Below are 19111 nucleotides of genomic sequence, written 5' to 3'. Positions count from 1 at the left end.
GTTGTTTGATCTGGAACCACCATTTCTGGTCATCCAAAAAGGAATATGATTTGTACTTCGGTACATATTTTCATACCATCAACACCTGAACGTTTCAAGGAACATAACTCTACTCTTTGTTCCTAATTTACAAACGTATATCCTAAATGAGACTGACCAATATCAAACTTAAATAAACTAGGTATCTATAATAAGTCTTATCTCATTAACGAACGTAACTACTAAACCCCCAATACCAACTATGTTTAGACAACCTTATCATGTTCTAGTGTGTATATAGAGTATTTAGGCATTAATATACTTTTATTCTTCTCTCTAATATTTCTATTATTGTTATCATATGATAATATATATATATATATATATATATATATATATATATATATATATATATATATATATATATATATATATATATATATATATATATCTTTTAACATATATAGAACCATATCTGGTTCGCATATCGTATAGCCTCAAATACATTTCTAACACATAAACCAGGTAATAAGCATATAGCTTACATATAAACTTTCAAACATATATTTAATACTTTAATTAATACTTGTATTAAAATCATGTTCTTGAAAGAGACTATTCACTCACCTGACTTAGGTGGATGACTTATGATTTTAGCAAAGCTTTGTCTTGGAATTTAGCTTTTTCCTTTGACGTGACCTAAGTTCACATTACTAAGTCTTAGTATTATATTCATGGATACTAATGATAGTCTATATCTAATCTCAATGTCTACATCAAGATCTATCAAGTAAGGAACAACCAGGTAGAATCATCTCGGAGGTAGGGTCCGTTTGGTATACAGAGTATACTTTTTGGAAATCCTACTTTAAACACCTGACTAAATCCAGCCTAGACATCATCCCTTATGTAGATCAATCTGTATATTGGCTTGGAATCACTGATAAATCTTGTCTATAGGTTCATAATAATGACTAATGACTATAAATATAAGTTATAATGAAAGAAAAAGAATGTAGCTTAACTTACAAATGTTTTAGCAAAAACCAGGAAAATGCACGGATAGGATTTTAAAACTGAAATCTCCAATTTGACGGGCTCTCTGGGACGTTAGGAGCTTACTGAAGTGTCTTAAAAGCTCAAAGGAATCAGACTCAAGGAAAGAAATGGATCAGATAGTTTCTTGGAGTATTGTTGCGTAGAAATGAGCCAAAAACCAATGAGTTTATAGGCTTTTGGGGACGCACACAATGCATGAACAATAGGCGCACCGCGCCCTTCAGAAGACGCCGCACCATCGGTTGTCTGCCACATGTCGCTTCAGTATTCGTCCACATCATCCATTTCAGAAGATGTCATGTGTCGGCATTTTGTTGATGCACATGGTGCTGGCACGTCATCAGCCTAAGCGGTTTTTTGCAGATCTTCGAATGTCCATAACTTTCAAATACGAACTCTATTTTTGACGCTCTTTATATCTCGAGAATTCTCTCAATGAGCTCTAAGAGTTTCATTAAGGTCTCAACATCTATTTCTTGCTTTAACAAAAAATCATATTTCGATCGATTTAAATTGTTAGAGTCTGGTGCTGCCACGTCATCAGCCTAGGTGGTTTTTCTAGACTGTCTTTATATCGACGGGTTCATATTCACTAGATCTTCTATTCTCGTTAATATTGTTTCAGCTAACGATCAACCAATTAGAATTTCAATTTTTGTGTCCGCACTGCTGCACTGAAACTTTGAAAAATCATAACTTTCTCTTACAAAGTCAGATTTGGACATTCTTTATATGTACACTCTTGGTTTTACAACTAATGCGAATTTCATTTAGATTACTTAGGATAAAAATAAAATTTATCCAAAATTCACTTTTTACAATACATAGAGTCGTGCCAGTTTATTCGTGAAATTTCAAAAATTCATACGAAGCCGGATTTCAGCATTCTTTATATGTATGAAATCCTTGTCACATATACTATAACTTTTATACGATTCTTTTATCCTAAATAATATTTTATCAAAAAGTCATTTTAACGCTTATTTTATCTTAATTGACTAGCCCGAATATGTTGGTGTTACAAGTTAGCCTTCATAACTTGTGCTTGCAAAGGCAAGTTGCAGACCACTTATGAGGTGCAAGAATTTAGGGGCGGGGTTGTTCGTTGGTGGAACATGTTAAGGAGGATCATAATCCCTAATGATCCATTACAACTGACATAGGCAGATTTCTTGGTACACTTCAAACTCAAGTTCTGCTCGGCCCAAAACATGCTAGAGCGGGATAAAACTAGTTTCTAACATTAAAGAAGGGTACCATGTCCTTTGATGAGTACACAAATGACCCTGGAGGCAACAAAAGATAAAGAATAATAAGATAAGGATGTTGCTCAATCGGAGTCCAAGTTATGAAGCAGTCATCCAATATAGATAGTATTTTCTTATGTAAGAGTCATAGAGTATAGTGAACTTGAATAACATTGTAATCATCTTGAAGAAGATATGCAATTCCTGATAATGTTATATTATTTGATGTGTTAAGTTGCTATGTGGTTTTCTTGTATAGTGACTTAGAGACTGCGATTCAATTCATAAGACAAGTATGAGTAGGTGTGAAAGGTAATAGACCTATACTACCCAAAGCACAAGACTCACACTTGGATCAAGAAAAGTCACAAGGTTACTAAGGCACTAGTAGTTGAGTTCATTTTTCCAATTTCTGTTGTTACCGTCATTTCTGTAATGACTAAGAAAATGAATGTCATTCCGACCATAGTGGCCATAACGAATCGAGTCCGATTAACATAAATCTACGAAGTAAGTGACTTGGTTCAGAGAACCATGTTCGATGTAGTATCTGACTTTAGTCAAGAGATTGAAGGAAATGATAATCGAAGCGATTGACAGAATTATTGCAACCGTCCTTAAAGACTAAGCAACCTATAGCTAGAAATGCTACCTGCTATGACGTGATTATATCACATTATAACATGAAGGAAGGTGTCTTATGTGCAAGAGTTTGACTCATAGAGAGATGAGTCTAACATTGAATCCTACTGTTGAATCAATATTTTTCCTTTTATACACTCTTTACAACTCCTTATTTCAGTAACCATCACATAAGGGGAAACTGTTGGAAATATTTTTATGTGATTGTCACTTGAAATAAGTTGAGTATTGATTTACATTTTCTAATAAACATTATCAGAATGTTTCAGGTTGAAGAGATATTGAAGATTCAACAAGTGTTTGAAGTATCAGATGTTTGAGCACTTGAAGTTGAACATGAAGAATTTGTTGTACACATGGAGCATTTGTTATTGACAAGGAGAACTTGCTGAAAGCTAGTTGGATCATCATGATCTCAGATGGCACATCTAGATCATATGGATCAGCATCAAGACGTTGATGGATCATCTAGAATATTGATGGCTCATCAGAAACATTGTTGGCTCATCCACAACTCTATGGCTCAACATGAATACTTGGTGGCTCAACAAGAGTTGATGGTCAACATGAATACTTGGTGGCTCAACTCAAGTCAATGGATCAACATGATCACATTGATGGCTCAACAAGACTGCACATGACATATCATGTACAATGAAGGCACGTCCAAATGCTCAAAGGAACATGAATTTCATCCATGGTCCATCATGAACATGTGGTGGTACATCTTCAAGTTCAATACATAGTCTAACATTCAAGAAACTACTCGACATGATCAACAACACTTCTGGAAGTTGATGACATCTAAGAAGACAATTGAGCAACATGATGCTCATGTTGCTCATCACATTTTCAATGTTTATCAATAATTATGAAGACTCATAACTTAGATGGAACCCTAACGGAATACTAACGGAATTGGAATATTCCATCCATTCTCCGTTAAGTAGGGCAAAGGTGTTAATTGATGACTAAGTCTTGATGATGTGTCAGCACCTGATTGGTCAAGCCATGCCATGGGCTTTTCCAAAGCCAATAAATAGGCCCCTTGGGATCCATTATAAAGTTGCTCTTCCTTGCTCATTTCAGATCATTCTGCACAATTGTTGTTTAGATTAGTCTTTAGAGATCCATTTGAGTGTTTTAGCTTGTCTATCATTCAAACACTTGTAACTGAATCTTGATGAATATGAGACACTTTTGAATCATTGATCTTGAACATATAAAAAATGTTTTTATCATTAACTTTGTGATTTACAACTCTTTATTTTCCGCATTACTTGCCACTTGACGATTCTGAAACTCTGTTTCAGTATTTTCAACACTTGGACTACTCTATTCTAGGTTTACTGAATTTTTCTCATTTCTTCACCTACGATGATAGGCCATTAGAACATGACCATTCGGTCTGTCATGGTAGCCGAAGTAAAAAAAAACCTTATCATGGGTTGAGTCTGTCTGAGAAGGATCAGGATTCTCCGATGAAGATAGAGTTTGAAATTCGAAGGTTTGGACTAAAGGTCAAATAGAGAATAAAGAACGGGTGCAAGTTTGGGTACCATTAGCAGTTAGGAAGTCCAAGAGTTTGATACTCATTGGGAAATACATAGGAGTTATGGTTATTGCATAGGATGGAAAAGTCACTTGCAGGATCATTATCCAACAATGTTTTGCTGATAATTTCGGTACCTAATCATCCTAAAGGGAAGATAATTGTAACGCCCGTGGATTTGGGCTAAACATTTAAGATATAATAGATAATCTTAGTTAAAGATGTTGTAGTCGTAATGACTGTCTCGTGGATATAAGTAGCGCTTAAATCTAACTTTCTATGAAGAAGTTATGCTTCTTCGAATTTTCTCGATCAAACCGATACAACTATGTGTGTCATAAAAAGTGAATCGGAGATAGGTTTCTTATTAGACTAAGTAATCAAAATGAAAGTCGTAGTGATCGTAAAAGCGAGAGCGTACATATAGAGAATGCCCAAATTTGACTTCATATAAGGAAGTTATGACTTTTCGAAGTTTCAACGCAATTGTGTCAACACAGAAACCGAAATTAAATTGATTGATTGTTAGGCAAAACAATCTAAATGAGAGTTGAAAATCTCATAAATATAATTATGTTGATATAAAGGCAGTCAAGAATGGAATTCGTATGAAAGAGTCATGATTTTATACGGGCTTTAGTAGTCTAAGCCCTTTAAAAATATAAAATTAAAAATAAGTTGATAATTATCCGATGAAGTATAAATGAAAGTTGTAGTACTAATCGATAGCTAGAAGTGGATATAAAGAACGTCGAAAACAAAGCTCATATGAGAAAGATATGATTTTTAGAAGTTTTTCAAAGAGGGCAACACATAGGGTAGGTGTGTGTTGTGCGCGCTTCTATAAGGTGGGTCGTAGACCACCACTTTTTCGACACATGGCAAAAAACTACAGGAACAGCGTAGCTGGAGGGCATAGGTTGCTTGGTTAAAATCATACTATAAATAGTCAGTAGTCCCCCCCCCCCCCCATTCCTTTCCTCAAACCTCTAGAACCATTCTCTGGAATTTCTACCTCTCGTGTCCGAATTTTCGCTAGGCTTTTAGAAGTTTTTAGTTGCACTCTGAGTCATCAGAGAGCCTAGAAAATAGAAGCTTTTGGGTCGGAATTCTGCCTGTGAAATTTCCGATTTTCGCTAAGAAATTACTGTAACTTAAGCTGCACTTACTATTCTTCAAGTGTAACTTATATTTATTCATTGTCGTTATTATGAATCTATAAATAAGATTTATCAGTAATTCCAAGTCATCGTATTGATTGATCTACTTACGGGAATAATGTCTAGACTATATTTAGTGAGGTGTTTAAAGTGATATTTCCAAACCGTATACTATGTATACCAAACAGATCCTAGCTCCGATATTATCTTAATTGGTTATTCTGTAACATCTCAAAAATACTGATATTTTTTTCATTTTAAACCATCAAATTGATACATCGAGTGTTCCAAAACAAATCTTGATAAAAATGTATCTCAACATCAGTGTAAAACAATAGTCATCAATGCAGAAAAATCATAGGGGAATATTGTGCACTCAATTTGGGCCCTTCCCTTTAGAACTAGAAGTACCTGAAAATGTTAACCTACAAAACTGTAAGCACAAAGCTTAGTTCCCCAAAATACCTCGTACCATACAACGGGCCCAGGCTAACATACAATGAGCCTAACCCAGCATACCAACGGGCCCATTCAAGCATACCAACAGGCCCAGCGCAACATACAAACGAGCCTATCCTATCATACAATGGGCCCAACCCAGCAAACTCATGCAAGAGTCACAAAGACAACTAGCATACTACATAGTATAATGATATGAATCAGCTGTCTCACGAAGTTAGTTAAAATACAGCTCAATGTCATGCAGTTGGTGCTACAACACACCTATTGAATCAAACAAGATCCAACCTTAGTGTATAATCTAGAACTAGCAATTTGGCCAAAAGTCAACCCATGTCAACAAGTCAACTGTCAAGGTCAATTGTCCAAGTCAACCTCAGAGAATCGCCATGTCGTGGCCTTCTACTAGCCACGTTGTGGTATAGTAAAACAATGCAGTTGCTTGTCCCCCAGTCGCCACATCATGATGGCCAAATGTCACTTCATGGGATTCGAGTCTCAACAACTTAATGGATTAACCTGTTTTCCATACATTCCAGGAGCTCCAAAGCTCAAATCTGATTTTTTCTGAAGCTCTTGATGGATAAATTTTCCAACTTTATCCATTAATACATCCCAATAAGCCAAGATCTCTAATTGTAGGTCCTTAATGGTAACTTAAGGCATAAAGTCAACCATTAAGCACTTAATCCTTAATATCTCAAGTCCATAATTTCCAGAAGGGTTTCCTACTCCTAAAACACCATAAAAGTCATTGCTTTATGTACATGCATGTCTAATGCATGTATCTTGCTAAAGTAGGTCAAAATCATGAAGAAGTGAACTTAAACTTTGAGTATGAGACCAAAAACTCCACGAAACCATATATTGATATGGCCTTATTTAACTATGTATTTTAGGCCATTATCTTAATATATTTTGAGTAAAAATTTTATCTTTTAAGATATATGATACTTAATATGCTTTGAAATGTTCAATTACAGTTTAAATTGGAGTTGGGATGCAAAAGGAGGAGAAAGGAGCTGAAAAGGAAGCAAAAAGGATGTTGCTGGCAGATTGACTCCTCGTCAGTGTTTTGTCCATATCACATGACTCGTAACTCCAATTGACGAGATTCAAAATATTCTAAAAACTAGACAAAATTTTGGACGACTTTCGTTTATTTGAAAATTTTTGATTCCCAGTTTCCACACTGTGGTAAAGCCATTTCCACGGCGTGGAGACATCAAGAAATTTCGTGGACGTGAAGAAACCATCTCCCACGTCATGGTAAGACTTTCTACACGCTGTGGCGACCCTGAAACCTATAAATAGAGTCGAAAATTATCCCTAATGAAATATATTCAATCCTAATTCGTTCCTCATGATTATAAATCTCAGAAGCGCCGTTTTGAGGGTGTAGAAGGCGGTTAGAGGGTCGTTAAGCTGATATGAGGCAAAGATTTGAAGGATTCGAGAGCGGATTCTTGTCAGGAATCATGCAGGTTGCTTTTCTGACCATGGTTATCATTCCATTTGTTTCTATTCGTGTTTGAATTTTTGAATTAGGGTGTTAAAACCCTTTTCTTTGAATTTATGATTAGATGAATCATTGAGATTATGGATTAATTTGCTATTTGGATTGTTGATTCTTGTTTAAATTATTTTTCCAAGTTTGATTGAAAGATCCATTTGTGTTAAAGATTGCTACTTTATTCCCTATTGTTGAATTAATAAAGTGTAGATGACCATTTTGACTGTGTTAATTTGAATCATAGTTGTCCATGATCATTAGTAATTATTACTAGAGTTTGATCAAAACCTAGGGTTAGGATAATAAAGTGATGAACTTTAATGTGTGTGCATGAGTAGATGATAATTCTACGCATGATTCAATTCCTATGATCATTAGGATCAATAAAGATCAAATCTTCCTTGATATGAAGTCAACATTGAATTTATGGATACTTAATGGCATGACGATGAAATTAAGAGTCTTTAGATTCATTGGGATTAGTGGTATGATCATGATATTAGTTATATTAGGCAACAATGAATAATGAATGAATAATCATTGAACTTGAGTAATTAACCATGATTTTGAGATTTAATCCTATCTAAACCAATGTACATGGAGTGACTCGTTCCCAATCAGTTTATTTTCGTTATTTTAGTTATTGATGGTTTGCAGTTTAATAATAAAACCCTATCTTTTTATTTCCTTCATTTATTTATAACCTATAAGATTCACTACTGTTTCCCTTAAGTTCGACACCCTTGTTTATCAAAACCATACTATACTCGATCAGGTTCACTGCCTATAAGGTGTGGTTTTAGATGTGATAGACTAGGAAATATAAATAAAAAACTAGTACATTAAAAATACACATCAAAGTTTTTGATGTCATTGCTAGGGAATGGTTTTAATTAATTTAGTTTATTTGATTATTCGTTATTTATTTTTGCATTTTTAGTTTTTTTTTATTTTCTCTGATAACATGTCACTTGTTGGGAAGGTTTTGTTCTTATGTGCAGGAATTTGTGATCATACACGTTTCTTGGTTTATCTTTTTGCATGGGTTTCGAGATTGTAAACGATTAGGGAATTCTTGACTTGTTTAGTCTACAACTTTGGTGGTTTGTACAACTTAATCCACGAGGTGTAGTATAGCGAGACGTGTTGTGGTGGTTAAGTAGAAGACCAAACTCTTGCTACTCTAGACTAGTTTGGTCAGTTTTTGTTCTACTTATTAGTTAATGGCGCAAATAAAGCAAAGGAAATAGCCTGATGGGTCCTGAAAGTTTTTGTTTTCACAAACCACTTCTTGCATGCTAGAGATTTAATTATCATTTGTTGCATGATTTCGACGAAGACGAGTGATCGTGACATCGTTTTTAAGTATTTTCGTTTGATTTTATTTATTTATAATTTTTTTTTAGTCTGTTTAATTTTTTCCCATGTTGATGCTCTTTATGTTTTAGATCTTTGCAGAATTTTTGCCCTTCGGATGCCTTCAGTGATTTCAGCAATTAGGATCAAGTGCGGTTTTGTCACGAGAAATATTCCATGACAAGAGTTGCATCACATAAGTGTGGGATCACTTACGCACATGTGAGAGGGATCAAGACTTTATTAAAGTCAATTACTAGAGGGAAGAGCATCTGTGATAGACGAGGCGAGTGTTTGGCTGACACAACTCGAGTTGATGTTTTTTCGCGATGAAAATTTCCAAGAAATGATTCGCAGATTTTACATTTTGTACAACAATATGATGTTTTTGCCAATCGTTTCGCACACCAAGTCCCGACATGAGAAGAAAAGTAACGCAGTTCCAGTTTGTAGTTTCCAGCAAAATTCGAAGCATCATCATTCCAACACATATTTTGAAGCAACCTACTATAGTCGATATCGTTCTCGCGACTACATGCACAAGGCGAGTTCGTTCCTTTTTCTCCCTCTTTTATTTTATATGCTCTAATTGTTATTATATACAATGAGGGCATTGTTTAATTGAAGTGTGGGGTATGGGGATTGGAAAAAAGACCAACAAACATGATAGATTTTAAGAACAACTTATGCTAAATAAAAATCTAGTTAATTTTTAAAACTTTTGTTTTGATATTATTGCGTTAGAACTAAGTTTGCTAGTGTTATGTGGGATAATTTGATGTGAATTCTAAGATTTAGTTGAACCAATATGTTATAATATATTTGTGGCTTTCCAATTCTAGTGAAATAATGAGACAAAAAACGCGAAGTTGTGTACTTTGAGGGACATAATATGTTTTGCATCGTGTACTGAAATATATCCAGGAAAATTTATGTAATGATTGCACCTCAGGCTAATACCTTTAGCTAATAAGGGTTGAAGTTAAGTTCCATTGCTTAAGCATAATTTTTTCTTAGGTTTTTAGTTGAGAAAAAAAGTGAGTTATAAAAAAAATGAAAAAAGTTGTGAAAAAAGAAACAGAAAAGTTCTCAAAAGTTTTTGAGTGAATTATAGCTATCAAATTATGAAGATCTTAAGGAAAGTGAAGAAATAAGGCAAATTGCCCAAAGCCAAGGGCTTAGTAGTCAAAGTTGTAATTACTGTTTCTAGGTTATTTTATCGTATGTATGTTTGGGAACATAATTTATGAGGATGTATTCGCAGGGATGCTGAAATGAGTGTTGTTCAATATAAGCGGGGAAAGTTTATGAGGATTGTGAGTATTTTTATGATTTGAGAAGTGTTTAGGATTTCTTAGACACAAATATATGCATTGAGGTTAAACATAATTGGTGAATTCAAATTGGTTATTCTGTGTGATGTTGGTGAGCATGGTTTTGATGTGTGGTATTGAAATGAAATCATAATGAATCTTGTTTTATTTGGGGACAAGCAAAAGATTAGTGTGGGGTATTTTGATATGGCCTTACATAACTATGTATTTTAGATCATTATCTTAATATATTTGAGTAAAAATGTTATATTTTAAGATATATGATACTTAATATGCTTTGAAATGTTTAATTACAGTTGAAGTTGGAACTGGGATGCAAAAGGAGGATAATGGAGCTAAAAAAGATGCAAAAGGATGTTGTTGGCAGATTGAACCCTCGTTAGTGTTTTGGCCACATCTCATGACTTGTAACTCCGATTGACGAGATTCAAAAAGCTCTGAAAACTAGACAAATTTTGGACGATTTTCATATTTGTGAAAAATTCTGATTCCCAGTTCCCACGCCGTGGCAAAGCCATTTCCATGACGTGGCGATATTAGGAAATTTCATGGACGCAAAGAAACCATCTCCTACAGCATGGAAAGCCTTTCTCCATATTGTGGAGACCCTGAAACCTATAAATAGAGCTGACAAATTATCCCGAATGACATATCTTCAACCCTAATTCATTCCATACGATTATAAACCCTAGAAGTGCCATTTTGAGGGTCTAGAATGTGGTTGGATGAGCTTTAAGCTAATATGGAGCTAAGGTATGAAGGATTTGAGAGAGGATTCATGCGAGGAATCATTCATGTTGCTTTTTTGACCATGATTTGCATTCCAATTATTCCTATTTGTGTTTTACTTTCTGAATTACAGTGTTAAAACCCTTTTCCTTGTGTTTACGATTAGATGAATCATTGAGATTATGGATCAATTTGTTATTTCGACTGTTTATTCTTGTTTAAATAACTTTGTCAAGTTTGATTGAAAGGCTCCCTATTGTTCAATTAATAGAATTTAGATGACCATTCTGATTGTAGTAATTTGAATCATAGTTGTCCATGATCATTGGTAATTATGACTAGAGTTTGATCAAAACCTAGGGTTAGGATAATAAAGTGATGAACTTTAATGTGTGTGCATGAGTAGATGATAATTATATGCATAATTCAATTCCTATGATCATTAGGATTAATAAAGATCAAATCTTGCTTAATACGAACTCAACAATGAATTTATTGATAATTAATGGCACGATAATGAAATTACGAGTCTTTATATTCATCAAGATTAGTAGTCTGATCATGATGCTAGTCATATTAAGAATCGGTGAATAATGAATGAATAATCATTGAACTTGAGTAATTAACCATGATTTTGAGATGTAATCCAATCTAAACCAAAGTACCTGGAGTGACTCATTTCTAGTTAGTTTATTTTCGTTAGTTTAGTTATTGATTGTTTGCAATTTAATAATAAAACCCCTCAATTTATTGCTCTCTTTTATTTATAACCTATAATTAAAAATTATAATATTAATTCACTACCATTCTCCTTGAGTTCGACACCCTTGTTTATCAAAACTATACTATACTCGATCAGGTTCAGTGCCTGTAAGGTGTGGTTTAGATGCAATGGACTAGGAAATATAAATAAAAAACTAGTGCATTAAAAATACACGTCTATATCCAGAACATATAACACCAAAAGTACCTCAAGGATCCATAAAGTTTCCAGCTTTATGGTATCCACTCCTCCAAACTTCCATAACATGAAAAAAAAAGGGGACAAAGAAATAAGATCTAGAAGCATGCAACCGAAAATCTTGAATCTTGGATACTTATAGTGGTCCGGAAATGATGTCTGTTGATGATGAAGAGAATGGCTAGATGAAACAATGCACCAAATGAGCTTCCTTCTCCTTCAATGTGCCAAGAACACCTCAAAAACCTAGCTCACACTTTCCTTATATAGGGCCCAAAGCCCGAAAATTAGGGTTTTGCCTTCAGACAGTTGCCACGATGTGGCCCAATACATGCCACGTTATGAGGCATAATAAAACATCCGCGAAACCTTTTGGCCATGCCACGTCGTGGGGAGACCTTTCCCAAGTTGTGGACAACAAAATCCTTAATAAAATTATAATAAACTTATAATAACTTATACCTAAGATTTCAGATGTTACAACTCTCCCCCACTTGAATTGGATTTCGTCCTTGAAGTCCACTGCAACAAATAACTCTAGGTAGGGCTCCCTCATCTCATCGTCTGGTTCCCATGTCCACTCTGAACCCTTCCGGTGCTTCCATTGCACCTTCACCAACCTTACCACCTTGTTGCGCAAGGTCTTCGTCTTTCGATCAAGGATACCAATCGGTCTCCCTACATAATTAAGACGCTCGTCAACCAGAATGTTGTCCAAAGGAACCACTATAGAATTATCAGCTAAACACTTCCGCAACTGAGATACATGAAAAGTGTTGTGGATCTGACTAATATCATTAGGTTGATCCAATCGATACACAACCTTAACCACTCGACGATAATTCTTATTGTACCAACATATATGGGGCCTAACTTGCCCTATTTCCAGAACCGGATGACACCTTCGAAGGTGACAACTTTAGAAGCACAAAATTTCCTACCTGAAACTTGAGGTTTGAATATTTCCAATTAACATAGCTCTTCTGGTGGCTTTACGCGGTCTTTAGCCGATTGTGTAGCTGTTGTATCAACTCTATGGTCCTGAGTACCACCTCAGTACTCTCTATAACTCGATGCCCTACCTTGACCCAACAAACTGGGGTTTGACATCTTTTCCTTTAAAGCATCCCGAAGGGAGGTCGATTAATATTGACATGGTAAATTTTGTTATAGGAGAACTCGGCCAATGGAAGATAAGTGTCCTAACTCCCGCTAAAATCTAATATGCATGCCCTGAGCATACCCTCGAGAATTTGAATTGTCCGCTCATTATGTATGTCGACATGAGGGTGGTATGCAGTGCTGAAACGTGGCTGAGTACCCAACTCGTCATCGAATTTCCGACAAAACCTAGAGGTTAAGTGAACATCGCGATCAGAAACCACCGAATCTGGTACCCCGTGTCGAACGACTACCTCCCTGATGTAGATGTTAACCAACTTCTCGGCAGATATACTCTCAACGATAGGGATGAAATGAGAACTCTTGGTCAGTCTGTCCACAATTATCCAGATAAGGTCAACCCCACGAGCCGTCCTCGTAACTTTGTAATAAAATCCATGGTGATCTCTTCCCATTTCCAGATGGGAATGGGTAACGACTGCATTTTGTCTTGGGGCCTTTGATGTTCGCCCTTGATTTTTCGGAAAGTCAAGCACCGCTCCACAAACCATGATATCTACCTTTTCATGAAGGGTCACAACTAACTTAATATCAAGTCTCTATACATCTTTGTGGCCCATGTGTGGATTAAAAACTTCGACTTATGAGCTTACTCCAATAACGTGTGCCTAACCCCACCAACAACCGGGACCCATACTGTCTTTCACGGAGTCAATAATCCATGATTGTCCCTGGTAAATAGCGGAATCTAACCCCTGATTCTCACTTCCTTCCAATTTTCCTTCTTTAACCCCTCTACTTGAGCTTTCTTGATCAAATCCAACAGTGGTGAAATAATAACCATCCTCAAATACAGATCTTCAATGGGTCTACTCATTACCTTGTGAATCAAGGTATCGGCCACAATATTGGCCTTCCCAGGATGGTACAATATCTTGCAATCTTAACTTTCACCAAGGTTCTAAATGGCGTGAGGCGTGGCATGGCGGCAAGGCCAAGCCTCAAGCTTAACGAGCCATGGCGAGCCATGACGTTTTTCAAGGCGTGATGTAAGGCGGCGATTTTGTATTAATTTAAAATTATGTTACCACATAAATATAAATTTATATTAAATATAACTACTTTTTAGAAGTGTTAGATCAATAACTAATAACAAAAAGTTAACAAAACCACAATACTTGTATCTCCGATTTGAAAAGACATAACAAAGAGTAAAAAAACTATGTCTCAAACGAAAAAACACGCGCCATAGGACGCCATAACGCGCCATTGCGTGCCATATCACGCCTTGCCATGCGCCACGCCTAACAGCAACGTTATGAAGCTTTTCGTAACAGCGAAGCCACGCCTCACGCCATGGCGCGCCTTTTAGAACACTGACTTTCACCACATCCAACCATCTCAGTTGTCTCACGTTCAAGTTCGGCCAATCTATTAAATACTTCAGGCTCTTGTGATAAGTATAAATAGTGTACCTTACCCCATACAAATAATACCTCCAAATCTTGAGGTCAAAAGCCACAACCCCCAACTCCAAATCATGCGTAGGATAGTTCGTCTCCTGAGGCTTCATCTGTCTCAATGCATACATAATTACATGACCCCTCTGCATAAGCACTACACCCAAACCCATAAATGTCGCATCGCAATACACCACAAAGCCATCCATCCCCTCAGGAAGGGTTAAAATTTGGGCCTCACATAATTTTTTTCGCCAAAGTCTCAAAAGTTGCTTGATGATCAGGCCCCCACCAGAAAGGAACATTCTTCTTCGTCAAACGGGTCAAGGGAACAACAATCTTGGAGCAATCCTGAATGAACCTCCGATAATAACCGAGTAGGCCAAGGAAACTCCAAATCTCAGATGGTATCCTCGGAACCTCCCACTGCATAACTACTTCAATCTTGGCCAGATCGACCAATATACCCTTCTTATTGACGACGTGCCCCAAAAATTGCACTTTACGCAACTAGAAGTCATATTTAAAGAACGTAGCATAAAACCTCTCCCTCCTCAAGGTCTCCAATACCTCTTATAAATGCTCTTCATGATGCTCCATAGTCTTAGAGTAGACTAGGATATCATCGATAAACACTATCACAAACCAATCCATCATTGACTTGCACACTCGGCTCATGAGATCCATGAACGTTACCGGTGCATTGGTGAGCCCAAATAGCATTACCACGAACTCATAATGACCATATCGATTCCTAAAGGCAATCTTCTGCACATCCTCATCTCTGACTCTCATCTGATGATAACCTGATCTCTAATCGATATTAGAGAACCAAGATGCACCCTGAAGCTGGTTAAATATATCATTAATCCTCGGACGTAGATAACGGTTGTTCACTGTCAGCTAGTTTAACTTCCAATAGTCAATGCACATCTTGTGTGAACCATCATTCTTTTTCATAAACAGAATCGGTGCTCCCCACGGAGGGTTGCTCAGTCTGATGAATCTCTTGTCTAACAGCTCCTACAGCCGTGTAGACAACTCATGCATCTATGGAGGTGCTAAGCGATAGGGCGCCTTGACTATCGGTGTCATAACCAGAATCATATCAATCTGAAACTCACCCTGCTTCTCAGGAGGCACTCCCGACAAATCCTCGAGAAATACAAGCATAGTAGTGTTTCCTAGGGTTTCTTTTGCTATAAGATGTGTGAATCGTTGCAATGGCTCCACAATTGCATTTAATATCGATCATTGCTATCAAGTTGGAAGAAATCGATCAAACAAGAAGAGGAAAGGAAGGAGACGATAGCAGATAAAGAGAGGGAGGCAATGTTTTGTATGCTTTTAAGGTACAACGGCTTTAAGAAGGGACACACACCCGGAAAAGATGAAAATGCCCTACATACAAGTCACGTGGGGAGCTTAAACGAAAGCATTTAACGGTTAACATCTATAGGAACTAACCGTGCAAGAAAAATAACAACCAAGGACTGTCCGAATTAATTTTTGAAAATAGAAACTAAACACGATTTCCGACATGTACACAAGGGACCAATGGTGTAATTTACCCTATATTTTTCCACCGTACACATTAGTCATTTCTGTAATTTGGATTAATTTATCATTCATAAAAAAGTGGTAAATGTAAAATCATAATTCCTAAAGAACTTAATATAACAAAAATGATAATACATGGTGAAAAAAGTTTATTGACATCTATTTTTACATGTTATCTATTTTATATAATTTCCAACTCACACCAACAATAAAAAAAAATGCCATCGTTTTTAATTAAAGAAAATGCTTGTCTTCTCATATCAACTAAAATTTCCAAAATTTATGCATTCTAAAATATTTCATATTTTATCTTTTGGCTAATGAAAATTCAAATATTTAGTATAAAGTATCTATTCCAAAATAAAATATTCAAATGTTCAATTTGGCTTAAATTCCCACTACAAAAGTAATATCCAAATGCTCATTTGAAGAAAAAATTTAAAATAAAAGAATAAAATATAAATTTAAAATTACAAAAAAGAAAATATAAAATTACACAATGACACCTGACATTTTGGCCATCTACACCTACAAGGAAACAAAACAGTTTTTTTTTTTGTTGGGGGTAAAATGGGAATTAACAGATTCATAACCCAAAGACAATGCAAGAAAAATAACATTAAAGAAAGAAAGTGATCTAAGGAGTTATGCTTTTTCTTTTTTGTTTTTTATTGAATATTCTTCTAAACATATTTTATTTTATTTTTTCTTTTTATTTCTGTCAAATTCCACATTTACCCTTTAGTTATCATGTAATTGGGCTTGTTCAATATTGGGCTTATTAAGGGCCCACATCATGACATGTAGACTTCAATGCTAGAGCTTCTGAAAGTAAGACATAACGGGCACGCCGAAACGACACCGTCGCACTCTGTACAAACGCACAGATGTCGACACGGCAGCAATACCACTGAGGCGACTCGTTTTCCACACGCTTTACAACCGGGTCCACTCGCTAACACGACTCGCTCCGGGTCAATATACGCCGATTCGGCGTCCTCCGCTTCACCGTCGGCGAATCGTTGCCCGACCTCCTCACCTTCCCCTACACAACACCCTCCTCGCCTCCCGCTCACAATAGCCTGTTGCAGCTGCGACTGTAACGCCGCCGCCTCCGCCTCCTGTGCCCTCGCCCTCGCCTGCCAGACCTGTGCCTCCGCGCTGAGATGCGCCGCCCGAGCCTCCAGCTCAGCGTTACGTCGCGCGGCTTTCTCCGCCTCGACGTCTTTGTCCTTCATTTTCCGCGAAACCGATTCCTCCGCCGCCCGGAGTAGTGCGCTATAGTGCATCTGCCTCTTGTTTGCTAACGTACGCCGTAGCTCTTCTCCCTAATATAAAACTCAATCTTCAGCATCGGTTTTTTGCGAAAAACAAATCAACCTCATAAAAGTATTTTGGTATTCCGGCGATAGGGTATTACCTGAGCTTGAAGAAAATGCTCGATTTCATCTCGTTGTCGGTTGATTTGTGTTGTCAAATCTTCCGTGAATAATGGTAAAACAGAGGACTGAGAAGAAAGAGAATGTTGTTGATCGTTAAAAGCTAATCGGAGACCAGTGGAAACGTCGACGTTTCTCGAACGGAGCTGTGTAACATCCACCAGTTGATTATGAAACTGTTGTTGATGAATAATAGACATCAATTGATTCATATCAAAGTCTCTTCTTCTTTTCCTTGGATTAACACCACCACTCTCACCTACACAATCCAACATAACTATTCTGTTAAAAATCCAAATACACATGAAGAAATCGATGAACAATTCAACACCCACCTGGGAAATCGCTGAAAAATATGTGATTAGCGGATGGATCATCAACAAATCTCGAAGAAGTCGCAGTTGGTCCACCTGGTTGTGATTGTAACTGCAATGAACAATCTCCGTTCTTCCCTTCTCCTACACCTCTGTAATTCAATCGAGAAACACATCCATTTGAGAAAACAGAATCATAAATAAAAAGCAGCTTCTGAAAAAAGAAAAAATGAAGAATACAACAACCTGTTGAGAAGAAGAACATTTGATGGGTATTGAGCTTGAACAGCCATTGTTATCGATTATAGCAACATAAAGAAAACAGAGGGAGGTGGGGTGGGGTGAGGGGTTGATAAACGCTAACACAAAAACAGCATGAAAGAGAAGATGCCTGGAGCCTTTCGAGAACACGCACTATAGGCGGAAAGTTCAATTAATATTTGTGTGCAGACCAAATTTAATTTTTTAATTTATCGAAAACTAAATTTAATGAAGAAAAGAATAATTTAAAAAGTCGTATAAAATCGATGCAATATTATTATCTAAATATGGAAATATAATTTATGGTAAAAATAAGTGATACTTTAAAGTTTTCCCTGGTAAATTTCATTCTTTTTTACTTAAAATAAATTATATTTTATCTTTAGCATTATAATTTTTAAAATAAAATACTGTTTTATTACTCAACAATATAATTTTATAATTGTTTTAATATTTCACTTACATGATTTTAGAAGATAATAATTGTTCAACCCTACATGTTATGCAATCTTATTTGCATTTATGTTAAAATTGATTTTTTTTTTAAAGATATTATCAAACTGACTATTTATTTTATATTTTTCTATAGTATCTTCATTAAGATCTCAATCTTGATCTTGAAATATTAAGAGTTTAAGATTCTATAATGAAAAACGATCTCTACCATATTATATTCTCTGTGAAGTTAGATCTATATTATGATCTCAAAATTTCAATCTTATCCAACATCTTTAGTCTTTATTATATAGTAAGTCCCAAAAATCTATTATCGGTCAAAAATTTCATTGAATATAACCACCTTATTCATTCAACTTGAATTACGTAAAGCATGCTGAAACGAAGGTTTAAATTAACAACTAACTATGAGGTCTTGAGTTCAATCCTAAGGATATGAAAAAATATATAATTGTTTGTCGTTTCAAAAAAAACGTAGAGCACATGACACTCATATTTTTTATGATCT

At 36.0% G+C, this 19111-nt stretch overlaps 1 protein-coding gene across 1 annotated transcript; it reads right to left on the bottom strand.

Moving 5' to 3' along the window:
* Positions 1-16564: 16564 nt before the first annotated feature.
* On the bottom strand, positions 16565-18315 carry LOC111901179 (BOI-related E3 ubiquitin-protein ligase 1). The gene is made up of 4 exons (XM_023897061.3): positions 18133-18315; positions 17908-18038; positions 17554-17831; positions 16565-17461 (listed from the first exon to the last, which is right to left on the bottom strand). Exons 1-4 carry the CDS (start codon positions 18177-18179, stop codon positions 16928-16930), a joined length of 990 nt encoding a protein of 329 aa, XP_023752829.1. The 5' UTR covers positions 18180-18315; the 3' UTR covers positions 16565-16927.
* Between the last annotated feature and the right edge of the window lie 796 nt (positions 18316-19111).

This window comes from Lactuca sativa, chromosome 6 (assembly GCF_002870075.4).
Source record: "Lactuca sativa cultivar Salinas chromosome 6, Lsat_Salinas_v11, whole genome shotgun sequence".
NCBI lineage: Eukaryota > Viridiplantae > Streptophyta > Magnoliopsida > Asterales > Asteraceae > Lactuca > Lactuca sativa.
This window is presented reverse-complemented; position numbering and strand designations above follow the sequence as displayed.